General features: G+C 47.6%; 1 protein-coding gene across 2 annotated transcripts in view; it reads right to left on the minus strand.

Moving 5' to 3' along the window:
• The window catches only part of Pu (GTP cyclohydrolase punch), a 30,246-nt gene extending 4,292 nt beyond the window's left edge, over positions 1-25,954 (minus strand). The window contains exons 1-5 of one of the 2 annotated variants that reach the window (XM_050192674.3): positions 25,695-25,954; positions 13,714-14,071; positions 1,746-1,911; positions 990-1,021; positions 820-904 (exon numbers count right to left, since the gene is read on the minus strand). In XM_050192674.3, the coding sequence (XP_050048631.1) occupies positions 820-904; positions 990-1,021; positions 1,746-1,911; positions 13,714-14,005 (575 nt within the window). In that variant the 5' untranslated portion in view covers positions 14,006-14,071; positions 25,695-25,954. Of the gene's footprint in view, positions 1-819; positions 905-989; positions 1,022-1,745; positions 1,912-13,713; positions 14,095-25,694 lie in introns of both variants that reach the window. The other variant, XM_050192676.3, reaches the window with a different exon arrangement.
• Between the last annotated feature and the right edge of the window lie 437 nt (positions 25,955-26,391).

The following is a 26,391-nucleotide window of genomic DNA, read 5'->3' on the forward strand; positions in this document are numbered from 1 at the left end:
CTGATAAACAGGTTTTTAAACGTTCGAGCTGCCTTTCTTTCTTTAACCGTTTCAGAATACTTGCGCTAGAGGGTGCAGACGTCAGCCTGTGATTAGGCATTAGTGTGCCTCGATGTCCTCCGCCGGGCGATGAGGTTATCGAGGCAACCTACATGCAAATCCGCAAGATGGAGATCGTAAATGACCGTGTAGCAAACACTCGATCCGAATCTGCCCCGATCGCGATCAGTAGTGTACATGTGACACCGGTTAGATATGCCCGAGAGCTCAACTGTGGCACAGTGTAAGGAGGGCGATGCACGTAGCAATCACGAGTCGGAACACCTAAGCTAAGCAATGTAAATAATGTAAGTGTATCAATTGACGTAAAAGCTAACGATTAAAATAACAATTAGTAAAAGTGCAGTTAGCATTTTTATAATGAGCGCACGAAGATAACGCTACAAGAAAACCTACCTTAAACACATAAGCTGTTGCAAAATACGCATCAATCTGAGAGTAAGCTTGCTAAGACAGTCAAACGGCCAGAAAAAAAAGAAAACGAAAGCAAATATATGTCAGTCCAAAGTAAAAGGCGAGTCTGCGCAATATGAAAGATAACTTTAGCTATTGTGTACCAGACATTTTGCGTTTTAGGTCACTCGCAGGACTCCAGAATTGCACTCTGTCGCAACTCGCCAGTCATCCGCCGTATGGCGCGCTGGTAGCGATCCGGGAACATGTCGTACGGGCACAGGGCACAATTCGAAAGAGCTGATCACTCGGAGCTGCTGCGTACGACAGACTACCAGGCGTGAAGCTGCAGTCGCGTGCACTTACGTTGCTTGTATCACCACTCCCACACCGGTGGGACCGACTGCTTCCGTTACTGCCATTGCAATTTGTTTGGTTAGCCGCTCTTGCACTGTGAGAAAAACACAAGAACAAATGGCTTTAACCGCAGCCTACGATGTGAGCCTTGACAGATCTTCAAAGCAGCTACAACGTACCTTGGAGCCTCCTGCTGAACACTTCCACAATCCTGCAAAAAATAAAAAGACCAAGGGCAAGGTGGATAACGAACATTCGTGCTTGGTATTCTGGAAGGATGGTAAAGCGGGCAGGTTGGGAGTGATCGACTGTAAGCCGCGCTCGCTAGCACTAAACACATGACGATCGTTGTTGATGGCTCGTCTTGTGGTCTTTAATTCTTGCACGACTTAACACAGGACGACAGTTAATGTCGCGTCCTGTGGGCTCTAATTCTTGCTCGTGTTCGTCGGTTATCGCGTGTTGCTGACAATGGGTACTGGACCGGGGAGTGGGGGAGAGGAAAGCGGAACGCCCCCACACGGTTGTCCCCTCTTTAACATACTCGTAGTAATTAAGCACTGGTTATGCAATAACCCGGCGTGAAAGAGATTAGTACCTACGGGCATAACGAAAAGTGCGTCAAGTCGAACTGAATTCTGGGGCTTTACGCGCTAGAATCGCGATACCATTATGAGGCATGCCGTAGAGGCCACTCCGGAATAATTGGGACCGCCAGGGGTTCTTTAACGTGCACCCAATGCACGGTACAAGGGCGTTCTTTATTTATTTTTATTTTTTCGCCCCTACCGAATTACGGCCACCGCGGCCGGGATTTGGTCCTGCGGCTACAGCCCCCTCTTAGGAGCGCAACGCCGAAGCCACTACGCCACCACGGCGGCTTCGCGTGAAGTTCCCAAAGAATGCTAATCGCATAAAATCTAAGCGCCGCTCACCTGGCCAGCTTGCTGAGGCCCAGCACTTTTTTGTTGGGCAGGTACCCGATGGACACCTTTCCGATGAAGGGCACTAAGTGGTGCTCGCATAGCGAAAACATCTCGATGTCTTTGACGATGACCATTTCGTCGTGGTCCTCCAGGAACACGGCATCGTTGACTACATCTGCGAAGCACGTGAGGGTTTTTGTTTCTTGTAGTAAGCTCTGGGTAACAAACTAACACAGCTGACTACCGACGAATCGTGTGCGTTTGTGTGCATGCGTTTGCGATCTGTGCGCAAATGCACACATAGAACTTTAGTGAAGACAGGTAAACTTGCCGAATACGCAAAAAAAAAAAAAATGACTGGGCTTGCTTTTACTCGCATAGCAGGGCACCGTGGTAAGAAGAAGAGAAGCAAGAGATCGTTGACGACGCCACTTCGTAACTGCCGAAGCTACTTTCTGGGAGACACTAGCTACTGTGCTGTGCGGTGACAGTATGCAGCGACAGTGACCCGACTGTGATTGTATGCCTATGCTCCTTTCTTTATCTCTCCTTTGTTATCGCTTTACCTCCCCTTTTTCCCCAGCGTAGGGTAGCAAACCGAATCTTCCCCTCTGGTTAACATCCCTGCCTTTCCTCTCTCTCTCTCTGGGACACAAGTTCTGGAAGAACACGGCTGTTCGGATGACTCTATTTAGTTTTGCTGATTGTTGTTACGTCTCATTCGAACGACATGACAATTTATATTGGTGACATTTGCAGTCGCACGATGGCGTGGTTATCATTTAGGTTGAGGCAAGATAAGCTCAGGTTTCAGTTGTCTTTATCATCGATAATGTTTCATCTTTCCGGACGCGCGTTTGTGCGTGTCGCCGACCTTTCGTCCCTTGCCTCGCTGACCGCAAGGGGACGCTAGTAGATGCGCAGGCACCACTGGCCTCCTTGAAGCCCTTGTGGGTTCAGCAAGAGCAGGGGAAAAGTAAACATATCCGCAATAGAGATTAATAACAGGCGATTAGTGGAAGAAAAGTAGGGAAACGGCAAAAAACGAAGACGTACAAAAGCAAAGTTCACAATAGGGGTCAGAAAATTTGGTTGTGGGAGTTCATAGTGTTTTTTTTTCTTTGTTTTAACCTAGGTAGGACATTAAACAGTATAATAGCAAGAGCTTGGTGGCGCAACCCACCGCCCCATTCTAAAGGGGACGCTCGTAACATCCGTCCACATAAGATGCCTGAATGGTTTCTCCTTCGTCGCTACTGGGAGACACCATTCAGGCACCGCTCCCCTCCCCCCTTCCACACACACACACGTGCACTGTATTTGTAGTGGCTTAGGGCTGTGAGTTTTCCCCTTATAAACCTTGTATTAAGGTTACTCGGTACGTTTAACCGTAATCGGGGAACAGACGAAGTAGCGCAAACCAAACTTTTATTGCGACACATTTTTTATTCTTTTGGGCATCTTTTCTGTGTAGCCGAACTATAGGCGGTGGTGCTGATGTCACCTGCATGAAGCCATCGCCCTGACGACGAGCCAATTTTTTGCCTGAATAATAAAGTGGCCTACGCCTGCATGTTCAATTTTTTTTCCCCTTGATCAATTCCTTCTTGGGCACATGCAAGAAAAGTACGCAAGGCCTCTTTCATGGGCGAATGCACGGAGGCAAGTCCGGCTTTACAATGACTGGCTGTGAGCCACCAGACTGCGCCCGTCCTCTAGCAAGCATCCCTTAAGCGCCTTTCTGCTTCGCCAGCGGAGGCTACTGGAAATATGGTATAGTGCTCTTCTCTTACAGACATGACAAAGGAAGAGATGTTGGCGCTTGAATGCGGTGCCCGCCGTTCCTTGTCTCGTGAAGATTTAGAGTTTTGAACATGTGCTACAGTGCATATTTTATACGTACAGGGTGTTTTAGCGAACACTTTCAAAAATCTTTAAAAGTTGCCGGTGGCAGATATCAATTCTAGTTCGTGAGCTGGTCTACTCGAAGCGGCGGACAATACGTGCACAAAGAATTGAGATGCAAAATCGACTAATTAATAGAAATTCACTAATTAAGTTTCCAACTACTTACATTATGGCCCATATTTGCAATTTACAAATTCTAGCCGTGGACTTCGCAAGGCGGATCCAGTTGGAACGAATTTTCAAGATGACACCACTTTCGAGATATCAATTCCCGAACATTGCGGAGAAATGCATTGGCGTTCTGGTTAATTTGTTTACAAAACGTCGTTTCATGCACTGAAGCACATTAGTAACTGGTAATATTGTAGTTTATTGCGAAGTAGTTCCTTTTTTATTACGTTGTTTAACTCGTGGAGTTGTTTTTTGAATTTCTCGGGCGCTCTCAAGTAAATTGATCTTCACTTTTTGCCCGAGCATGCCCGCATTGTAATGATGCAAATAAACAGGACTTGAACTAATTCGAAAAATTCTTGTGGTAGAACGCTCTCTAGAGGGCGTTCCACCAAAAACTTCCAGCGTATAACTGAAATTTCCTATGTCGCCTGGTGAGGGCCGTGAGACAGGCAAGCGCCCTTTATACACCGATAAAGGTGCTAAAGTGTAGTATGTGAAAGGAGGCATGGTATATAAGCCAGACAGTACGCATCAGCGAAAGATGGATGACCCCCAACCTCGATGCCGCTTTGAAGTTCGCACACCACATAAATTTTTATGACGTCTGCTCGGGCTTGGTTCTGTCGCTTAAGATGGGCCACATTGTATTCCAAAGGAGCAAAGACAGGACTTTAGAACATTGCAAGAACTTTTACTACGCTGTGATGGCCCACATTCGAGAAAATACTTTGAAATCCGTGACGTCACACTGACGCCCCGGCGCTCGTGTTTAGGCGCGAAATTCAATTAAGGTAAATTTGACCTTTTTCTTTGTTACGTGATCAACCTCTTACCGCAAAATTTACGTGATAACACTTTATCAGTCTACACTTGTATATAGTATTTCGCTTCAATGTCCCTTTTCTATATCCGTTACATTTCATCCGCTATTTGGTTACGCGTCGCTTGACGGCAGCGAGGTCTCGTGAGTAGCTGCAGCCACGGTGGTGATTAACTCGCAGCAATCTCTGTTCACGCGGCAGACGTCGGCGCTGTACTATGCGCATAATTCACGGACAGCGTCTTTGCATCTCCCGTGGCTCCTAAGCGAATAAAAGAGCACGTCCCTCGCTAATGCGCGCTGAGCCATGCACCTTCCCCCCACGGATGGGACCGGAGACCCGGATTATACGCCGCGCAAGACTACAAAGAAAGGAAAAAGAAACAAAGAAGAAAAAAATCGGTGGGAGGTACGGGGCGTTATAAAAATCCTATCGCGCGCAGTATATATCCTCTTGGCCATGACTTCCATCCTGCCCACGCTGGAGACGGTTGCACTTTTGGGTCGCTCGCCTTTCTTTTTCAGTCGGCGCGACCTGAATGACTTCCGGCTGAACGTGGCCATCGATCGTATAGTCGTCGTCCTGACAGCGGTAGCGCGCAAGTCAAGGAGGAAAGGGTCGCGACTGAAACGCTTTCTCTTTCCTTCTTTTTCTCGCAGTCCACGGATGGAGGAATGTCGGTGGCTGGGCCCACGTCGCAGCTCTTTCGTTTCTCGGCCGTTGCCTGGCAACTGTTAAGGCAGCATCGTCCCTGCGTATCCGCTCTCTCTTCCCTCTTTCTCGTTTTCTCCCCTCTTTTTCTCTCTAGCCGTTGGGGACACCTGCTGCGCCAGACGGTCGCCATGCGCTCGCCTTGGTAATTCCTTTTTATTCGGGTCGTTCGAAAAGAGTTGCGCGTGCGACACTCTTGCAACACTCCACATCGTGGGTCACCGGAGGACCTCGCGCCTTATATAAGTACTCATCTACTTTCACTAGCGACAGCTTGTGCAACTCGATAAGCTTTTACGCAGCCTCAGAGGCGCATAGTCGGCCGTCTCGGAGGTCATGAAGTTCGCCGCCAACTTTGGACGGCGCCACCGCGACCTACCAGATTACCGCCCACTTTTTCCCGACTCCTCTTTGACTTTCCTCTATGGAAACGCCGTCTGCATGGTCTGCTGACCATGTTTCATCTGCGGCCTTTGCTTTTTGTAATGGTACTCTGCCTTTTTGTTTTATAGACTCTTTCCACGTCAATCCCGTGGGCGCCGCCATATTTGATCACGTGGTGACGCGTCCATTGCTTGCCCCCGTTGCCTCGGTGTTCACAAAGGATCTGAACAGCGCCTGGTGCGGCTCAGCAACCCTCTGTTTCAGTTCATATCGTGGACAGTTTCTAGGTTGACGACACGAAACCTTGGCCACAGCTTCAGAGGAATAAAGAAATAATTCTTTATTTTCTGCCTAATCGCTTGCGGGTAGGTGTGCTCGGTTGCGGTGTATTTGTACTAGCTGCGCGCAAGGACTTGGAACGTGGATGTTCTGTACTTTGTAATAGCTTTTAGCGAAGACGTATTATATCTAGTAACTATAGTCGCTTATCTCCTGTGGACCGTCCAGAAACGTTCAGCTTCGAACATTGGTGTGTAGCTGGCGGTGTAGTAGCCGCAACGAATTTTCGGCGCATTGACTAAAGCGTGCGCCCATTATCTTATTGTTGATACTTTGGCGATACAGTGTACGTAAGTTTGCGTGTGAGTTGGGGTGCGTGTGTTTATATAAAGTACCAGATACTTAACTGTGACAGAAATCGGCGCCGCTCCTTTTGTCATTGTTTAACGAGCGATATTCACTCTTGCCGACGTCCCGGGGCTGAATTCCTTTCTTTGGAGGCTAGCGATGCAACGTTGGCGGAATAGTGATTTTTTTTATCCTTGAGGAAAAGCCGTGCATCGCGAAATGCCGGCAACGCGGGCAGTTGTTCTCTATAGTAGCGGTCTGTGAATTTGTCCACGCCGATTCATTCCATTCCTTTGAGATGCTAGTCACCATTTTTGCAGCCAAGCACTGCACAAGTCTTCCATCTATACCATTTCACGCTTAGCAGCATGAATGAAGCACAGCGCGTGAGCGAAAACCCAGTTGCATTTCCGACAGCCAGTCGCAACAGTAGCAGGACAGAAGTGGTTGATATGACGAATAGGATGAGATGAAACGGGAACGACTTTCGGTAATAATTTTTGCAGGCTCTCTGTGAGGGAAGAATAAAGTCTTTAGAACAATGGAAGACTTTATTACTCAGCTCCGATCCGGAAATTCAACTGAAGACCGTCCGACTGTGGCCGAAACCTCCGCTAGGGTCCAAGGACTCCTGGCCGTCGTCTAGGTGGGAAGGCTTAAAGACTTCCCTACATCTGTTGGACAAATAAAGTTTTACAATCCAATTCTTTTCTTAAGAGACAAGACGGTTTTGTTCTTTACGTTGTCAAGACCAACTTCTTACAGTTCGTTCCGTGGCCGGTTGCAAAATCGCATTGCGTCGCGTTTCTTTGGTGGATCTGTGTACTTCGCATCTGCTAATTCTCGAGAGAAAGCAACAAAAAAGAATGAAAAGGTGCTATACGCACGCCTCTATGGTAGCACCGGAAACGCTCTATTAATCGCTAGGTTTTGTCGCTGCTGGTTGTCGAAATGTTGAAGGCCTTATGCGGACGATGTGAGCGCGCGGACGACCTATGGACGCCTCCCACCAGGGTTATTTTGACGCCACATGTAGTTCCTGAATGCATTACCCGAGTGCCCGTCTCTGCCATCGAGGCGTCACCCACGAAGCACGTTATATAGGCCTCGCAGAAGTGTAAATATCCCCGAAAGTAGCCGATGGACAATGTACGGCTCGCGATACGCCACCTTTTGTTACGTGATCGCGCGGCTAATTTGTATCGCGATTCAAGTGGACAACCAAATATATATGGCGCGAGACTGACCACGCGGTTGCGTAGTTTCAATTTAAATTTCGCTATTTTGCGCGCCGTAACTACGATTTGATTGCGAGGCATGCCGTTCAGGGGGGGACTCCGGAATAATCTCGACCGTCTGAGATTCTATAACGCGCACCCGATGCACGCTGCACGAGCGTTCTTGCATATTCCGCGCCCGTCGGAATGCGGCCGCCTGAGCAGGATTCGAACCCGGCACCTCGCGCTCAGCAGGGCTGCGCCATATTCACTGCATGAGCTGCCGCAGCGGGTGACTGCTTTGGATGAGAGCGTTTAGCAGTTGAGATGATCTTGCGGACAGCGTAACCTTTAACACACACACCGAAACGAAATGGCACTAACGGAACAAAACAGGGCATGCAAATGTGCTGTCAGGAACAATAGTCGAACACCTGTGAAAACTGTTCGAATATCTAACTCTAACGGGCCGAACTTGTGCCTAGAAAAGACGACCGCGCGCGCACTCGGAACAATATATTAACTTGCACCGAGCAATGACTTTGATAACATCCGGAGAAAAAAAGGTCACCGGGAACAAGCAAAACAATCTACTGCACGTGTCTCGTTTCGAACACGCCGTCATTCTTTGTCGTATTTTGACGTCGTCATCCATTGCTGCTCGCAACAGTTCGACATACCGACAAAAAACCGATGCAACAGGTGGCGCGCGCGCCACCTGTTGCTTGAACAGGCGCGTTTCCTGGGCGCACTCCAGCAATTAACATGCGCTCCACAGAGGCAACATGCGCAGCTAAAGAAATGAAAAAAAAAAAGTATACTTCCGCCTTTAAAATCGCACTTATTAGGGCACCTTTCTTGCTTCTGTTGTTTTTTTTTTATGGTGTCGTTTACTGCATAAATGTGTGCGATGACCAGACAAAAACTGGGAGCGTCTTTTATCTCGTTGATAAGAAAACAAGAGAAAAAGATACTACAGGGCCGGATGTGGATCAGTTCATTTCCTGGTGTGTTGCCTACAGACTGTGCGAGATTGGCTGAACCAATGCAGCTTGCATGGTTGAACAGTGCAGTCGTTTTCGATCCCATTAAATATATTTGACCAGACGACACATCGGGAAGTCCACATCATATTGCGTGGACTATATGATTCATATTGTGCAGAACGTGTGAACATTTCCATATTTTTCTCTATAGCTGGTATAAATTAAGGGAGCTGCGTTCATAATGCCATCTTCTATTATTTTGTGCTTTATTCCTCGCCGCTTCGATACCATCTCTCACTGTGGCGGTTTCACCCTTTATGATTAATGTCCTCGAAAAATGCCCTCCTTTTTGTTCCTGCCTATCGAAATTTCTTTAAAATATTCTACAGTACAATGTGTCGCTCTGCGAGCAGGAAAGCTAAGTGTAAATTTCAGTGTGCTGAATTGCCAAATTCCTACACGTCAAATGAAGCATTTGTGAATTCGACCTGCTTCCGTACTCCAGGCAAACTTTACACGTTCCCGATTCGTATACCGTATACTTCGAACAAAGCCACCGTAATCCCTCTTTCCAAGGACTAACTTGAAGCCTTTCACGTACAGGCTGCCATCATACTAGTGTGTAGTCATAAGACAAGCGAACCGCCATAGACATTAAGGGAAGTTGGGGCGGGGGTATTTACGGGTCAACACCACAATCTGCTTATTGCCACGGCGGCCGCATTTCGATGGGGGCGAAATGCGAAAACACCCGTGTACTTAGATTTAGGTGCACGTTAAAGAACCCCAGGTGGTCAAAATTTCCGGAGTCCTCCACTACGGCGTGCCTCATAATCAGAAAGTGGTTTTGGCACGTAAAACCCCATAATTCTATTCAATCTGCTTATTGACCCTAGCTCTTCGTGGAGTGGTTTGTTCTAAAGAAACGAGATGGCGCTTTTGGCGGCGCGCCACACGTGGCCTCAGCGGCAGCGCACGAATACGCAACCATTACCGCTTCTACCTTGCTTCTGTGCGATCAGCTGTCGGAGATGCAACTGAGTCTTCGCTAACGCACTGTGCTCCAGTCACGCTGTATTGAATCATGAGGATTGAAGCACGTGTGCATTAGTTGGCTGCAAGAATAGTGACTGGCACATAAGGGAATGGAATGAACCTGTGTGGCCAAGTTCGCGGACCGCTGCTGCAACCGTCCGTACATGTTACCGGCGCTTCGAAATGTACGGCTTTCCTCGAGGATACGGAAATTTGCTCATCCGCCAGCGTTGTATCGCTAACCTTCAAAGAAAGTGCTTCAGCCCCGGAACGTCGTCGGCAAAAGTGAGTACCGCTCGTCAAACAATGATAAAGGGAGTAGCGCCGTTTACTGTCATAATAAGTTTCGCGCACAGTATCTACACAGATCTACACCAACTGGCGCGGAAACTTCCTCCCATTCTATCGCCGACGTGTCAAGAAGGGAATGGGCGCACACTTGAACATGTGCACGCCATATGCGCACAATAAGCGACGGACTACACCGATAACGCACGAATGGTCGAAACTGAATGTTTCGTGACGGTCCACAAGGGTAAGCGAGTTACTAGCGATAATACATATTTGCTACAAGGTATTACAGTGTACAACTGAGTCTGAAATATGACAAGCCGCTGCTTCAAAATATTTGCCAAACAAATAACGAACGGCAACACACACTAATCCTGATTCAATTCATAAGCGGAAAGTTTGGATAGCTTGGAATACATATTTAGCCCCGCTTTTAGAACAAGCACCATATGCGCTGATCTTGCCGTTTGGACATAGCTTAACCAACTCCGAAAGCGCTTTTGCATGTTCTCTGAAGCAGTGTGGCCAAAGCTTCGTGTCGTCCGCCCAGTCACCGTCTGCGATATCTCCCGAAACAGAGATTTTTGCTAAGCCGCACCTGCGTCATACCCATCCGTTGTAAACACGGAGGCAACGGAGGCAGCTAAGACAAGCAATGGACGCGTCACCACGTGGTCAAACATGGCAGCGCCCACGGGATCGCCGCGAAAAGGGTCAACAAGGCGCGTCGTAGTCGTAGAGTGCTCCAGGTTAATTCTGACCTCCTGAAGTTCTTTAACGATCACCTGTAAAGCACGGTACACGAGCGTTCTTGTCCGCCGTGGCCGGGTTCGAACCCACGACCTGGTTCTCAGCAGCTCAACACCGCAGTCACATGAGCTACCGCGGTGGGTACGCTGTACAGACATGAAGGGTGGCGTCGACAAACGAGCGTTTCGTGTTTCATCCGGCGATAGGAGCGTTGTGATCCCCTCGTATCTTGCGTGTCTGCGACACGCTATACACGAAAAAGTGCGCACTTACGCCTGACCTTATGCCGTGGCTGCAATAAAGGAGGCACGCGGAGCCTGCGTCAGGAACACCAGAAAACTTCAGCGATTGCTCCAACTACATGACATGACAAGAACTTTATTTGAGTCCTGAGGGACTGAGATCTTGGGGAGCTAAAACTCCAACTACAAATTAACTAATTTTACTGTGACCGCAACACTTTCTCACAGCAAACATATTGATGATTATGTCGCAATGGCATAAACCCGGCAATAACTCAGATTGTACTATGATAACAAAAATGTAAATGACAATATGAAAGTAACCGATCGCAAATAAAGTATGATCTGTAATAGAGTACTCAGGCCTTGCACAAATTAGAAGAAATAGGGAGAATTTAAACATAATAATAGTACTTAAGCTAAAAGAGAGCATTTACGTTAAGACTAACTCATATTTTGAACTCAAATATTCAGATTTTGTAAAATTAGTATTTTAAAATTTTATTCTTCATTGCGGTGCACATGGCGTCAGCTTCGTCCTCTTTTTTTATGGCCTCCGAGATGCCGGGCACAGACCGCCGCCACTTTCGGAGCCTGCGTGAAGCGCAGAACACTGGACAAATGGCGCTCCTCGTTCGCCAAATGACCCATTGCCGCAGAGACAACAAAATCGAACGTTCGCTCCAATCGCACATGTGGTCAAAATTTTGCATTCCTTTGTTATATGGTGAGTATCCGAATATCTACGAACTCCTCTTGAATTTGTGGTAAGTATATATCAAGAAGCCAACAAACAACGACACCAAGGACAACGCAGCGGAAGTTACATGTACTTAATTGAACGAAAGTATATGGTATTTCATAAAGAACAACGTCGTATATTTTCATTCTGCCAGGCGCATTCAAGACACGCACTCTAGATAGATAAGAGAGATAGACAGATCACAGTACTGTAACCTTAGTGTGGGGGGGGGGGGGGGGGGGGCTATAAGCGGGAGTGGAACAATGGACACATAAATATAATACACGCAACATACGCATATTTGGAGAAAGAATGAATGTCCAAAAGCATTCTACAATACTCGGTAGAACAGTATTTTTTTAATGTAAAACGAATGTGAAGAACATCCTCAGGACGAACTGGTGGTGAAGAGACCACCAAGCACTTGGTGGTGTCTGCCAGTCCCTCTCCGTTTGTTGTACGCTGTGATCTAATAGCGAAGAATATGTTCATTTTTAGTTACTGATTAAAACCAAGCGATATATATATATATATATATGCGTGTGTGTGTGTGTTGAGTAGCTTTTGTTTTTGTGCTGTTTACTTAGGATCCCGTACTCTAAAAAGGAAAAGAGAGAAACACTTCGCAGTTAGTCTGTTCTCTCTGAATTTGCCTGGGCATGTCGGACATAAATTTTGTCTATAAGCAGTGTTTACACGGAACAGGCCAGGAATTTCGCGTTGACCACCTGGGACTGTTTAGCAATTCGGGCGGAAAACAAGAGATACGAAGTACTGTTAACGGCACCCCCGGTGTTAAGCTCGAGCCTTGTAGCCAAGCGCTGTCTTCGCTCGCTCTTATCGCGTCGCCTGTTCGGTGGTTTCCAGCCTCTCTCTTTCTCTCTCGTTTTCAGGCAGTTCCCGCTATCTCTCGAGTCGACTGGGAAGGTCCTCGCGTGAGGCCGCTCGTTGATGATGATTGATTGGCCACTGCGAGTTATAAAGTTCCACGTGGAGGAGGGGGGCTCGTCTGCTTAACGCACTGCTGCGCCCCTTTTTCGCGCCGATAACGCGAACTGATATGATATGCGAGCAGAAGTTGCCGCGTTGGAAGATAGCGCGCGAGCCTTGAAAAAAAAAAAGAGAAAACGGTGGTCTCTGGAGTTCAACACAGCACTATGCGTCTTCATTCTAACAACCTTGTTAGAATAAAGTGTTGCGGCGCCGTCGTCCATTCATTGTCGTTGTTACAATCGGCCTCCCCCTTTTTGTCGTCGTGCCGTAGTCAGCCATCATCGTCTGGGTTGCACTAGACTCGTTTAATGTTTTTGAGAGAGAGAAGCATGCAAATAGAAAGGGCATAGAGTCTAACTAAAGAAAGGTGCCGGTTTGCTTTCATGCGCTGTACTATATCTATAGAGATGGAATAGAGACCTATAGAGAGCAGGGAAATATGTGCGTAGAGGAACGTGAACCACGAGGCGTTTGGTCTAACCTTCGCAACCAGTGCCACAGTCTTGTAACCGCCGGAAACGGGCAACCGCATTGGCAGACATTTAGTCGTCTGTAGAGACCACTGCGCTATGTTTTGTCCATATCGTGTTTTTTTATCTTAACAAAAGCTCAACGAAATTTCGGCACGCTATCCGTTATGTGATCACGGCTGTCTCAAGGATCGCGCGCAGTGCTGTATTGCTTTTTGTACTTGTAGAGTCGCTATGCCATAACTTAACATCAAAAACGTCACAATAAGAATATACAACAGCAATGACATGTCACATCTTAACCTCAATAACATCATCGGAATCAGCTCAGTTTGCCATTAGACCATCTGCTCGGCAGCACGAAGCCGACCGAGCAAACGGGCCAAGCACGTACAGACGAGGCACGGATAACCTATTCGTTTTAATAAAAGAACTGCGCGCTTGAAGAGGTGTGTGTGTTGTACTGAGAAGCACGGCCTCTTAGCGTATAATTCCGTAAAGAACAGAGCCCGCCACCGACACATCTCCAGGGTTAACTCGTATTAGTGCTACTTGGCGAGACAGCATCAGCAGCCACGGGTCTCCACATTCTGGGAGGGCGTAAGTCGCCTCGCGAACAGGCTCACCTCGGACGTCCTGGCTGTAACCGGCGGTGAACGCGAGCATGGCCTTGGCGGCCCGCTCGGGTGTCCGGCGCAGCCCCTGGCGGTCGGGGTTCTCGCCCACCTTCTCGAGAAGGGACCGGTAGTCGCGAGCCATGGACTCGACGAGCTGCCGCTCCTCTGCGTCCCGCGGTGGCTCCATGGCAACTGAATCGGACCCGTTCATCGCGACGCCATTGGCGACCGAGGAGGAGACGCGCTCTGCCTCGCGGGCCCCCTCGGACTTTGGGGGCTCGACTATCGACGTGAGACCCATGGTGTGAGCTTCTGCGGCCGGGCAAGGGGGCCACCAGGTGGGGACCGGTCGCAACACCGCCGCAGCCTGAAGGGATCGAAGCGCCGACGCTGCGTTCAGAGAGGGTCGAGCTCGACACGCTGTCCCGCAATGCACGAGGATCGTATGTTGTCCTTGCGTGTTTTAGTGCGTCTACGCGTGCGGAGTTCCGTTTACGTACACTCTCGTAAATTCTGCTCTAGATTTTCCTAACCTGCGCTGTTTCTTATCTCAACATTCGTTTCAATTCAATTCTACTTATGCCACACAGTATAAGCACATTTAGGCGTGAAATATATAGAAAAGGAGGTCTTAAACATGAGAGAGTGAAAGGCTAGCCTTCTTGTAAACACACAATCGGAAAAATACGAAATGCAGCAGAAGGCAAATTACTTGCTACATACAGTTGAGAAACGTGGGCGTAAATACGTAATTAACAATACTTTATGAAGAATAAAGAAAATAAGGATAATACATAAGAATATATATAAACGAGAAGAAAGACAGTTAACCGAGGGGCACGATTTTGATTAGTCATGTATCATAAGAAGCCAATAAACACTGACGCGAAGGACAACGTAGGGGAAATCACTCGTGCTTAATAAATGAAATAAAGAAACGATAAGTTGATGGAAATGAAAGTGTATGAAAAAACAACTTGCCGCAGGCGAAAAACGACCCCACAACCTTCGCATTGCGAAGGTTGTGGTCGCATTGCGAAGGTTGTGGGATCGTTTCCCACCTGCGGCAAGTTTTTCATACACTTTCATTTCCATTAATTTATCGTTTCTTTATTTCATTTATTAGGCACAAGTAATTTCCCCTGTGTTGTCCTTCGTGTCAGTGTTTGTTGGCTATAATTTAAAAAGTAGCAGTCGTCACAATTATAATGCCACTAACTCTCTTTTTGTTTTCATAAACAAGAGAAGAATCTGTTTTTCTTTATTCTTGTTTTTTTGTTTACTAACTGCACTTAAACAGACTTGGTGCCTTTAGGTGGCGCCGGATATTCCTCTTACATGATAATTGTATCTGCAAGCAGTGACCGTGTAGAAGAGACAGTTAGAAAAGAAGTACAGCGACATCATTTATCAAGTTCACATGTGCAAAACAAATGTGCCGTTCACAAAATTGAAACGTTTATTAATGGACTGGAAAACTTTATTCTGGTCCTGCAGAACGCGTGTCTCCCACGTGACCTAGGGACCGACAGGGAGTACCTGGCGGCCACTTCGCGGGCCTGCTGGACGGCCCTATTGCTCACATTGCGTATCGTTTATCTATTTCTGTATCTCAAAGAGATGAGACTTTCCACGGTATGTCCGAACTGTCTATACCGACGGAAGAATGTGCTCGCCACCCAGTACGAACTTGTCATGCAGGCATTTAGGCGAAACGATACAGCCTCCTGCATATGCTGTGCGCAGTGTCACGCTATGATATCGCTGGGTACGCGACAGCGGATACCACAAAAACATTTCTTGAATTCACACACTGCGATGTCCTTACCGCAAACGTTACGCACACTAAGCATTGCGCCTTATGACAACTGTTCATCGCAAAGACAGAGAGAGAGAGAAAGAAAAGGATGCATATGTTTATTTCCGGTGCTTTAGCATCCAGTCACGTGATATGTCCCACTGCCACCTGTGGCACGTTGTCGTTTCGTACACTTTTCAGTTCTACATTACCGCTAAAAAGAACCGCTAACTCAATTTCATCGTCTGTCGCCTTCATGTGGTTTTAACTAATAAAAAAAAATCAAGCCCATTTGCTTTGTGTTTATTCTTGTTGGTCAATGCAGGTGCAATAAAATAGAAGTATAGTGTTTTCTATCTATGGTGTTCTTGATCGCAGCCTGAATTCAGAGTTCTTGTTCTCTCTTTATTCAATTTTATTCTTTTTTTCCGTTTTCGGGGCCTTTATAACTGCTGCTTCCCTAACGGTTTTTTACGCTCAAATTGGGGTGTCCTGATCTCAGTTGGGAACGCTGGCCTCGGATAACCTAAGACTCTGTGCACACGTGGAGAGGAAACCGGAAACCGTTGTTCGAGAGCCGCACACATGTGCCGCGCACCAAATACTCGCCGCCAACTGGGCTAAAAAACAATCCAATTGCCAGTGATGAAAACATGTAAGCGGCAGATTTGAAACCGCATTACCAGAGATGGTGTCTCTGCGCTGCGCCAAGGGGGGAAAAAAAAACGGGCGTTACAGCTACAAAGTTTAATAAATACACATAAAGGTGTTAAACAAAGGTACAAACGCACAAAGAGAACGCAAAATACACACACACACACAAAGAGAGAAAATAGAATAACAAAATTTTGAGAATATCGTAATACGAACGCCCGGTAAAACAGGAAATTACACAAGGAGAGGCTAAGAGGGAACACTACAATAAGTTTAAAACACACAGTGTCTCTGGCTAACACGGCCAACGCTGCGTGCCAAAGTCACCTTGCAAACTCATACTTGCCTTTTTTTTTTCTTTTTTCCTTTTTTTTCTCTTAGCAAACCAAAGTGTACTCTGGCGTTCGGGGAATCACATGCTCGACGATTCAGCAGAAGCACATTTGGTTAGCTTGCACCAGCTGTAGTTTCCGCTGCGGTGCCACGTGGATCTGATGCGCGTCAAGTGCCCAAACAAGTTTGTCGCGACTTCGTACTTATCGTTTTGCTTCTACTGTGCTATATTTAAATCCCAGTTTGCAAGCCATATATTATCGTGTCTGCTCTGTTGAACATTTAGTTGTGCTTCAATTTCCTCGACGCTTTACATTTCCTCATTCCCACTAAATTTCCCGCTCCTCTATACTTCGGGCTCCGTAACGGTTGCTGCTGCTGCAGCCATGCTAAAAAAAGAAAATAAAAAAGAACATACGGCAAATACACTGAATTATGCTTACGTGTGGGAATGCGAAAGCATTACACCGTTTGTAGACCTCGGAACGTCGTCAACGCGCTCATTTTGTACGCTCATGACGTGGCGCCACCTCTTCCCCATTGGCTGCGCCATCACGTGCCCAATGACGCACACGCTAGGCCACACCTCTAGTCAGCCAGAACCGTGTAGCCGGCGTGGCGTTGGGGAAGTCTGCTCGTCTCGCAACCCCGGAAGCCCGGATTCGATTCTAACCCAGACCGAAATGTACCAAATTTCCTTTTCAAAGCGATTAAGTTACTCTGTTTGCAGAAACCTCCGTGAGAAGATCGACGTCACCCCGAGCTTTTTTTTTATTTTTGACGTGTTTTTACTCTTTGCGCCGTCGGACACTTTCGGTAGCACCTTTCTGTCTGGCCGACTAGGCCGACGGATTTTCGCGTAATGAAGCGTATAATGTTTTTCGCATTAATAATCATTATGCGGCCTTATAACGTCCCGAAACTGCCCACTGAGTTACGACGGACATCGTACTGGAAGGCTCCGGATTTATGTTTACCACGTGGGGTCCAATTGAACGCTAGCGCCAAGCACTTTACGCGAGCGTCTTTTTTTTTTCGTCCCGCTCTCATCGGATTGCGGTCGCCGCGTTTGGCAGTCGAACCAGAAACCTCAGCAGGAGAGCGCCATATCGACTGAGCTATCGTGGTGGGCACGCGCTGCTCGGAGCAATGTCGCCAGCCCTCTCCACACGTCCCACAGTGCACCTCGCCAGCCTTGCGTTTTGGGTGGGTGGCCTCAGGTATACTTGGGAGGGCCACCGTAACGCCAACCTTGGCGCTCGAAGAAAAAAGGACATTCGAGCCGCACTGTATAGGCGCCGAATTTGCGCAACTATGCGGATGCTGTCAGTCATGTGACCTTGTTGACGCGCGCGAAACCGATGTGGTGACGGCAGCAAAATTGTGGAAGGCATAGTCGAACGAAAGAAGTAAGGCGTCTTCTCGGTGTGTACGCAGCTTACGAGACGGAACAATTAACCAGTTGTCCTGCAATCCTTGTGGGGAGGTCACGTGGCGACGACGGCGCTTAGGCGGCGCGCTTGCGCAGGGAGCCATTATAGAGCCGGCTCTGGCGGCAGCAACGCCGACATAATTTGACGGGGCAGCATTTACGATGCGCCTTTGGGCATCGAAGCGTAATTAGACGAGTCGCAACGAGGAACGGAGAAGCGGGGAGGAAGGAGGGCGTTTCCGATGTGACTGCTGAGGTGAATGCAAATGAGATGTCGTCCTGGAAAATTATAAGCGTTGCGCACTTCGTGTCGCATGCGCGAGCGAGGGAGGGCGCATATATGTGAATGCGCTCTCGCTGTCTGTTGACAATAGAGGAGGTGCAAGCGGGCTTCTGTATGCCAGAGTCTGCCTGTGCTTTGCTGGGATCGAGGAGGCGGAGCGCAAGCCTTTGCGTGTCGGCGCTTGTCTAAAGCTCTCTAACGAGAGCGCACGAGAGAGACGCAGGGAGAGAGCCGTTCTTCAGTGGTCACTGGAGATGCTTTTTTTTTTTAGGGCGACAGAATTGGTCAAGCGGCTGTAGCCTGAACAGATGTTTATAGTGCTGCAAGTGCTACTGTGCTGTGCGGTGGCAGTATGCGGCGACAGTGACCGACTGTGATTGTATGTCTACGCTCCTTTCTTTCTTTATCTCTACTTTGTTACCACTTTACCTCCCCCTCCCCTCTCTCCCCAGCGTAGGGTAGCAAACCGGATCTCTCCCTCAGGTTAACCTCCCTGCCTTCCCCCTTTCCTGTCTCTCTCTCTCTCTCTCTTGCACGAACGTATACTGTACGCGAGTGTATTATTAAAGCACGCAGTATGCACGTACATACAGGGAGGCACTTATACTTGAAGGCCATAAAGCTCGAAAAGCCGCAGTACCCGAGCCAACGGGGCATCGGTTTTTGCTGTGTTCCAGTAACCTAGTGTACAACCTCCTCGGTTCCAGTGCACGCTTCACGCCCGTAGAATAAATGGACAATATTCCTCCCCCCTCCTCGCCCCCCCCCTCCCCCAAAAGAGAATAAAGTTCACTACTTAACAAATTTTCTATCGTTGCTCTTTTCTTTGTATTTCCGTTCTGTCTCCCTCCGGGCTTGGAGTTGAAGCCACGGCCTCAATTCTAGCGGCAGAGAAACGGAGCGATATGTAGCCATTGCACAGGGTAAAAACAGAATAATAATGAATGATCGAGTGAGTGAGTGAGCGAGTGAAGTCACTAATGAGAAGTGATGTTTGAGCGAGTGATTAAATGAACGGATGAATGAAATGTATAAGCGAGTGGCGAAACATCCCGCGAAATCGTCGTCACTGTAGATGTCGCGAGCCAAGCGAAGATATAACTGTATCATGCATTCACGGTTTGCTAAGTATACAGGAAACGACGCTGTCGTGATATTTGGCGCGGTAGGGGCTTTCAGACGTACGAGAAAAAGAAAGAAAGAAAGAAAGAAAGAAAAGGAAATAAAGTACACAGGGTCACTCAGTGCGGTCACCATCGGTTTGTCCCAGGGAAACACGAGTCAAGCGGCGCGAGTAAAAAAGTTTTATGCGAGCGCGCCTGCATGGCGCGACCTCATGGCGGGTCGCGGTGAAAGCGATATAGCTTAGGACGACGCCGGCATATTTTTTCTTTTTTTTTTTTGCTCTTTCGGAAGCTGACCACTTTATCACCTCGCTGACCCAATGTCAGTGCCACTCCGGCCGCGAACGCCGACCAGTCTGCACGCCTCTTGCAACCGCGTAATCTGAAAACTTTCGCCGCTGCAGCGGCGTCGGCGTCTGCTTCGCTTACGCAAGTCACCGAGCTCGTCCCACATTTCTGTGTCATTCCTCAGTTAGTGCAGAAATGTTAGGAGGCCGAACAGTTAAAATGTAACCTCGGATGCGTGGCACTACTCGCGAATGGTAACAAGGCACGGCAATATGGGTTCGTTGGTCGAGTAATCATTTATGCTTTTGGCGCGCTAATCTGAAACGTAAAATGGGCATCTTTAACGTGCACCCGACCCAAAGCACGGTATATCTATATATATATATATATATATATATATATATATATATATATATATATATATATATATATATATATATATATATATATATATATAAAGAGAGAGAGACGAATGAGAGAAAGGCAGGGACGTTAACCAGAGTTAAAGCCTCCGGTTTGCTAACCTGCACTTGGGGGAAGGGAAGGGGGAAGAAAGGCCACTTTCAGAACAGTCAGTCTTGGCACTGTCGTCGCACCGAAAGTCGGTCAAGCTTTTGTTGACATTTTTACGTGGCAGTGGCCTATTAGTTATTAGATATATAGGCGACGTACGCGGCTATATAGGCGGACATTAGCAGCAAGAAAATGTTTAACGATCGTCTCGCCGATTACCCCCCCCGCACACACACACACACACACACACACAAATTGTGCTAATAACGTCATTGCTAACTTTAGCGCGCAAGTGGCAATTGCGATACTGAAGCCGAGGAGTAGAAGTCGTGTCTGCTTTGCGGAAACACTGAATACCTGCATTACTTTCGAAATATCCGTCATCGAAATCTGCTAAAAAGAATGTCCCAGTTATAAGGTCGCTCCGAGCTTTTGGAGGTACGCTTTTAAGAAACTGCTAACTGGAAGAGAGAGAACAAACATCTAATAATGCGAATCGGTGAGAAAGAGTTCATTCTTCACCCAAGTCGGGTGGCCTCCTCAGTTCAGGTATAGCCATTGGCCTTGCTGCTTCCCTCGCCTGGTTCACCAGCCGAAGGAGCACGCTTCTCCCGGTGGTAGTCAATTTGAGTCTTTCAGACTGGCGTGTTTTGTGCCCTTCTGCGAGTTCCTCCCATGTATTGCTAATGCCTAGTTTGAGTAATCGCGTCGTAGATGCTTTTTCGGGAATTCCCCAACGCAGTCTTGGTAGCTTTTCTAATCGTGATATTTAGTTTTTCAATTTCTGCATTCTTCAGGTTTAGAAAGGGGGTGCCATACGCGATCCGCAAAAAGATAACATAAACGCCTGGCATGCATGATTGTGTTGCGCTTAGTGTTACAATGACGTAATGACTATAGAACGAGCGTAAAAGAACAAAGAAAGCGGACGTACGTGACGGAATGGCGCGATTCTAACCTGGCGTATATTCTATATTTGCATTCCGCAACCGCGTTTTTAATCAGTGGCGCTTTGTGCGTTGGGTCGTCATCATCTGTTCACGTTTGCAAAACGCATGCGTCATGCGCCTCGTCATGCTCATCCAACTCGCTGTGGCTATATATTGTTAGATTATTTCATTCCCACGTGTATTTCTCTTTCGATTACCGAAACCCTACCCGGGTTACTTATACAGCATGTTTCTGCGAACACTTTCAAAATTTTTTTAAAAGGTTTCTTGTAGCAGATAGCACAATTCTAGTTGATGAGCTGGTTTACGCGAAGAGGCGGACATTACTTGCACAGAAAATTTAAAAGCATAACTGTCTAACCAACAAAAATACACTAATCAAGTTCTTTAACTAATTAATTTACAGCCCCTACTGCAATTTACAAATTCAAGCCGTGGAATTCGCAAGGCGATCGGATCCAGTTGGAAGGAATTCTCAGGATGACGCCAGTTTCGAGATATTAATTCTCGAACTTTGCGCGGAAATGCATTGGCGTTCCAGTTACTTTCTTGACGAAACGTCGTTTTACGCGTTCAAGCACAAAAGTACACTGGAACGCCGATGGAGAAACCGCTTTCGCGCGTCGCGAGATCGAGGCTGGAGGACAGCGCGGACATGACGCAATGTGGCCGCGGAGTGAAGCAAGCTCCCGTCGAGTTAGTGCAGCGAGCGAGTGAGTGACGTCCAAGAAACTCGGTAAAGAATGAATGACAAGGCACGAGCAACTTTGGTGGTCGAGAAGTGGTTGGGCACGCGTGGTTCGAAATTTGGTACGAAATTCTTTTGCCCTAGGCGACGTCCGACGCCGGACGCCGGATTTTCTGCCCACTCGCACGAAGGTCGTCGACTGGCCTGGCGACCTCACCCACCACCGGACGACGCGCCCTGACGCGTGTCTACGCTAATGACACCGGCGCAGTCAAAGTGCCGAGAACGAACATGCCTAAGCACGGCTTCCTCTCTAGCCAAGCACCGTCTTGATAATTTCACGTTATGCTTTCATTCATTGGGAGACTTTGCGCATTTCCTTTCGTTCACTTACAGCTCATTTCTTGCTTATTATTATGTGGTCGTTTCTTTTGTGCAAGTAATCAGTGTTTAATAATTAGCGATTGTGAATCGCATTTGTTTGTGTTCATTATATTGTCACTCTCCTACTAATCCCTTGTCTGTCTATATTTATTGTTTCGCCCTCCACGTTTGCAGTGTTTGTGTTCATTGTGCTTGTATTTCTATTATGCGTTGTTCTACGCGAATTGTATGTAATGCCTTCGGACCTTTAAGGATGAAATAAATGAAATGAAATAGTAACATCTTCTAGAGCATTTTCTAGTTATAGCTTGTACTGGATCTGTCACTGTAGCCATTCAGGCTATCGTCCGAATATCTCTGTAGGGACGTTTCCTAATCGTGATAAACTTTCACTTGATTGACTGATTGATTGATTAGTTGAACTAGCGCATTGTGCATACTCTTGGATAAGGAGCCCCACTACACAGCCTGGAAAGTGTGTTAGTAACTGTCGAGTAGTAAAATATGATAAAGTACATGAAGGTAGCGCGTATACGAGTGGTTAAAAACAAAAGAATACAAATTGTAAAAAAACCTACGCACGCTGTTGCTGCACGTGAGCGGCTTTAATGCAATAGCGTTATCGATATCGGCATACCATGGCGTTGATCGCACTGCCTATACGCGATTGGCTCGTTTTATTTTGCGTCGACATCAGCCCGATATGAGTCTGCGACGCACATGCACGTTTTATTCTTGTGTTTTTCTTCGGCCCCGGTCCAATTTGTTTTTCTCTATCTCAATATATTTATTGTTGTTTCATTCATTAACATTTTTTGTGTACCTTTTCTCTTCTACAGAGCCGGAAGGCATTCTGCCCCCTCCTGGTGGCAGTTGCCAGCTAGCTCTCTTCTTCTCTGTGACTGTTTTTATGTGTGAAAGCATAATAATAATAATAATAATAATAATAATAGTAATAATAATAATAATAACAACAACGAAAACCGGTCAGAAAGAGAGGGAAACAGAAATAAGAGCTGAAAAGCTTAAAGCCAGAGTAACTAACCTGTCTACCAGCCAAAAAGAAAGGAGACGTGCGTGGACACGCCACCGCTGTTACAGCATGAAAATAGATATCTGCCGCGATGGTTCTGCCACTTCTTTTTCTATCTCGCTATTAATTTCTTTTTTCCTGCTGTGAATGTTGCGAGACATTGAACTTGTACTATTGCAACCTCGATACAAAGCGGAAGGGGACTGGCACACTCACCTCACGTATAGGAACTAGCAAAACGTGTCATCTCGCGTGGTGCCAAAAAATCCGACACCGCGCTTGACCTGAGTCAAGGGATCCGATCGCACAAGCGAGGGAACACCAGTACACAGATCCCTCTGAGACCGAGACACAGCTCAAAAGAATCTCTTTCGAACTTGTTATTACTAGTATGCTATGCACCGTCGAGTGAAAGAAAAATATACTTTCTTTTTGTTTAAGTACCATGTTTAGCTGGTGAAAACAGCATCTCCATGTGTTTGTGGACAAGGTAGCGGTCTGCTCACGTTTGCTGCGGTAAGTACCGCTTTTCTCTGCCTATAAGCCCAGCGATGAAGACGCAACATCGTGTGGTATTGGTTCGCATGTTGACACTGCATCGTGAATTTCGTCATCTCGCGATATTCGAAACGCACGCCCTTGACGGGTGCTTTTCATCGATCATCAGTGACGACGCAATGGTCTGCGACACCGTGCGTGAACTGGTGTCAGTTTTCTTGGAGGCTACGGCGAGAACGCGACCAAACCACTTCCACTGCGCTACATGCATATGACTTCATGTCCGGAATGAATGCTTCACGCGATACGATACAGGGAATCTCGGGAGGCTACATGTGCGCCTTTTAAGCGGCGACCAAAGCAAGCGTCGTCGATGCGTTAGTTCACGCGCTGCGCAAATACGCACCCTCGCAGTTATCACGGTTGAATCGTAGTGGGTGAATATGTCTCTTGCCCGATTACAAAGTGCGAATTAAATTATGGGCTTTTACGTGCCACGATTTACGATTTGTTTTACGATTTGACTATGAGGCACGCCGTAGTGTGGGGGCTCCGTGATAATTTGGACCACCCGGGGTTCTTTACCGCGCACCTAAAATCTAAGTGTGCGAGTGTTTTCGCACAAAGTGCGAGTAGCACACGACATTGTAAATGGGAAGCCACAGGTAACGCATTTCCGATGTGTTTTCTGCGAAGGGACGTTTAAAATCGACGCATCCATTATGTTCAGATCGCGCAATAAAATGCACTTGGTGATATACGACTGAGCCGTCGTATATAGCTAGCGTGTGTCCATCGCTGGCAGGTGGCGGAAACGGTGTAGCTGCAGCGGTGAAAATGGTGGCGGCGTTGCCCTCTGCAGCCCTTGAATGAAAGCTTAGGTTCTCGCGCGCTGCGGGATTGACGCGCCGACACCACCGCGAAAGCACGCTGCGTGGCTCACGTGCCTTGACTCATTAATACATATCAATCAGAGAACATAAGGAGGGGAACCGAGGGCCCAACTCGGGCTTTAGCAAGTGTTCTGTGAGGCCAACAGATAGTGGAGCCGTAGAAATGCACGAAGGAATTCAACTTTTTTGAAGGACTGAAATAATTGTGTATGAGAGCATTGTTTGCAATAAACCTCACATTAATGAAGGAAAAGGGAAGTGAAATAAAAGACAGCACGTCGTCGGCCGAACTCACAACCTCGATATGACGCGCGTGAGGTGCATCCGTCAGTTTTATGGGGATTAACTCGCACGTATTTGTAATCTATATAGCCCCGGGAGTGTTAGCCAGCGCCACTAGCGGCCTTGGTGGGCGACGTGGGGCATCTATTAAACCGGAGACATATCGTATGCAATACGTACGTGATCTTAGGACCAGCCGGTAAAACATCGGTTTCGGCTGCCACGTATTGGCGCCAAGCTAGTTGTCTTTTATTTCACATTTATCTTTTTTTTCTTAGTGAAAAGTATGCTTATTACACATATTCCGGTTTCATTGGATTGCAGACTAGTGGAATATACAGATGGAAGGCACATACAAAAGAAAAATTCCTGAGTGGGACAGCGTAGTATACAGATTTAAAAAAAATAAACAATTACTACGCCTATGATTTGCTTGCAGTTTCACAACTTGACAACGTGCGACGGGCAGCCATTCACACAGCGGCATCGCCTGCGCAATCCATGGCATTATTGCAGGACTCGAAGTGTTACTGCGAGTCCCATTATTAAAAGTCTCTGTACATAACTGTGACACGGTGTGACACTTGAATATACACGGTGTACAGTGTTCTTTTTTATCGGCCGCGCGATAAGTGACCGTTAATGACAACCGCATATCTCAACTCCACAGCTGCCTTCTACGAGGAAAGAAAAGAAAATCCGAAATGAAAAACGACGACAGCGCTAAAAGAAGAAAAAAAAAAAGACGAATTTGTGTGGTCGTTGTTGCAGGCACCTTCAATCACAGTTCGCGGACGATGTTGGTGTTGTGCATAACTCGCACCGATAAGCGCTCACCTGTTACCGTAATTGTCGCGTCGCAATCGGTTGAAAGCCGAGGGGGATACGGCCAGGTGACTGCGTCCGTTCGGAGATGGGCTCAGGCAAGTCGGTTTCGTGGTGGAGGGTCGCGCGGCCGAGGAAGCCCTCCGTTGACGTATACCCTGCGCGACTGGCGACGATAGCTGAGGAGACGCACTATAGCGTGTCGTGGAGCGCCGTTGTCGCTGGCGCCTGAATGGCTCTCCTCGGGCGAGGCAACCCCGTCGGTGACACCACGTGGTTTGGCGGAGAGGGTGAGCGCTCGTGCCGAGCAGCTGTGCGCACTCTCCGCGAGCACGCGCACTACCACGACTAAATACTCCCCGCCCAGAGAGAGAGAGAGAGAGAGAGAGAGAGAGACAGCGCGGCTGTCCTCCGGCGCATAGAGTTTCATACTCCGGCCCTCCGGCGTCCGTGCGTTCAGTTAAGCGGCAACTGCAACCTCTGGGCTTGTACTTCGCTTTCCCTGCACAGAAACAAGTTCTTTCAAACTTTACCCGCGTTCCGATTCCGGGCACTACGAGGTCGCGGCAGCCGTGTTTGGACGAGGGCGGAATCTGGTCGTTAACGATCTGGAGATATCTGCTGCGGCGTCTCTCAAAATCCGTGTGTTGATTTGATACGTAGAACCCGATCCATCCATTCGCCTGTCCATCCATCATCCATCCATCCA

Source organism: Dermacentor andersoni, chromosome 10, assembly GCF_023375885.2.
Source record: "Dermacentor andersoni chromosome 10, qqDerAnde1_hic_scaffold, whole genome shotgun sequence".
In the NCBI taxonomy this organism is placed as follows: domain Eukaryota; kingdom Metazoa; phylum Arthropoda; class Arachnida; order Ixodida; family Ixodidae; genus Dermacentor; species Dermacentor andersoni.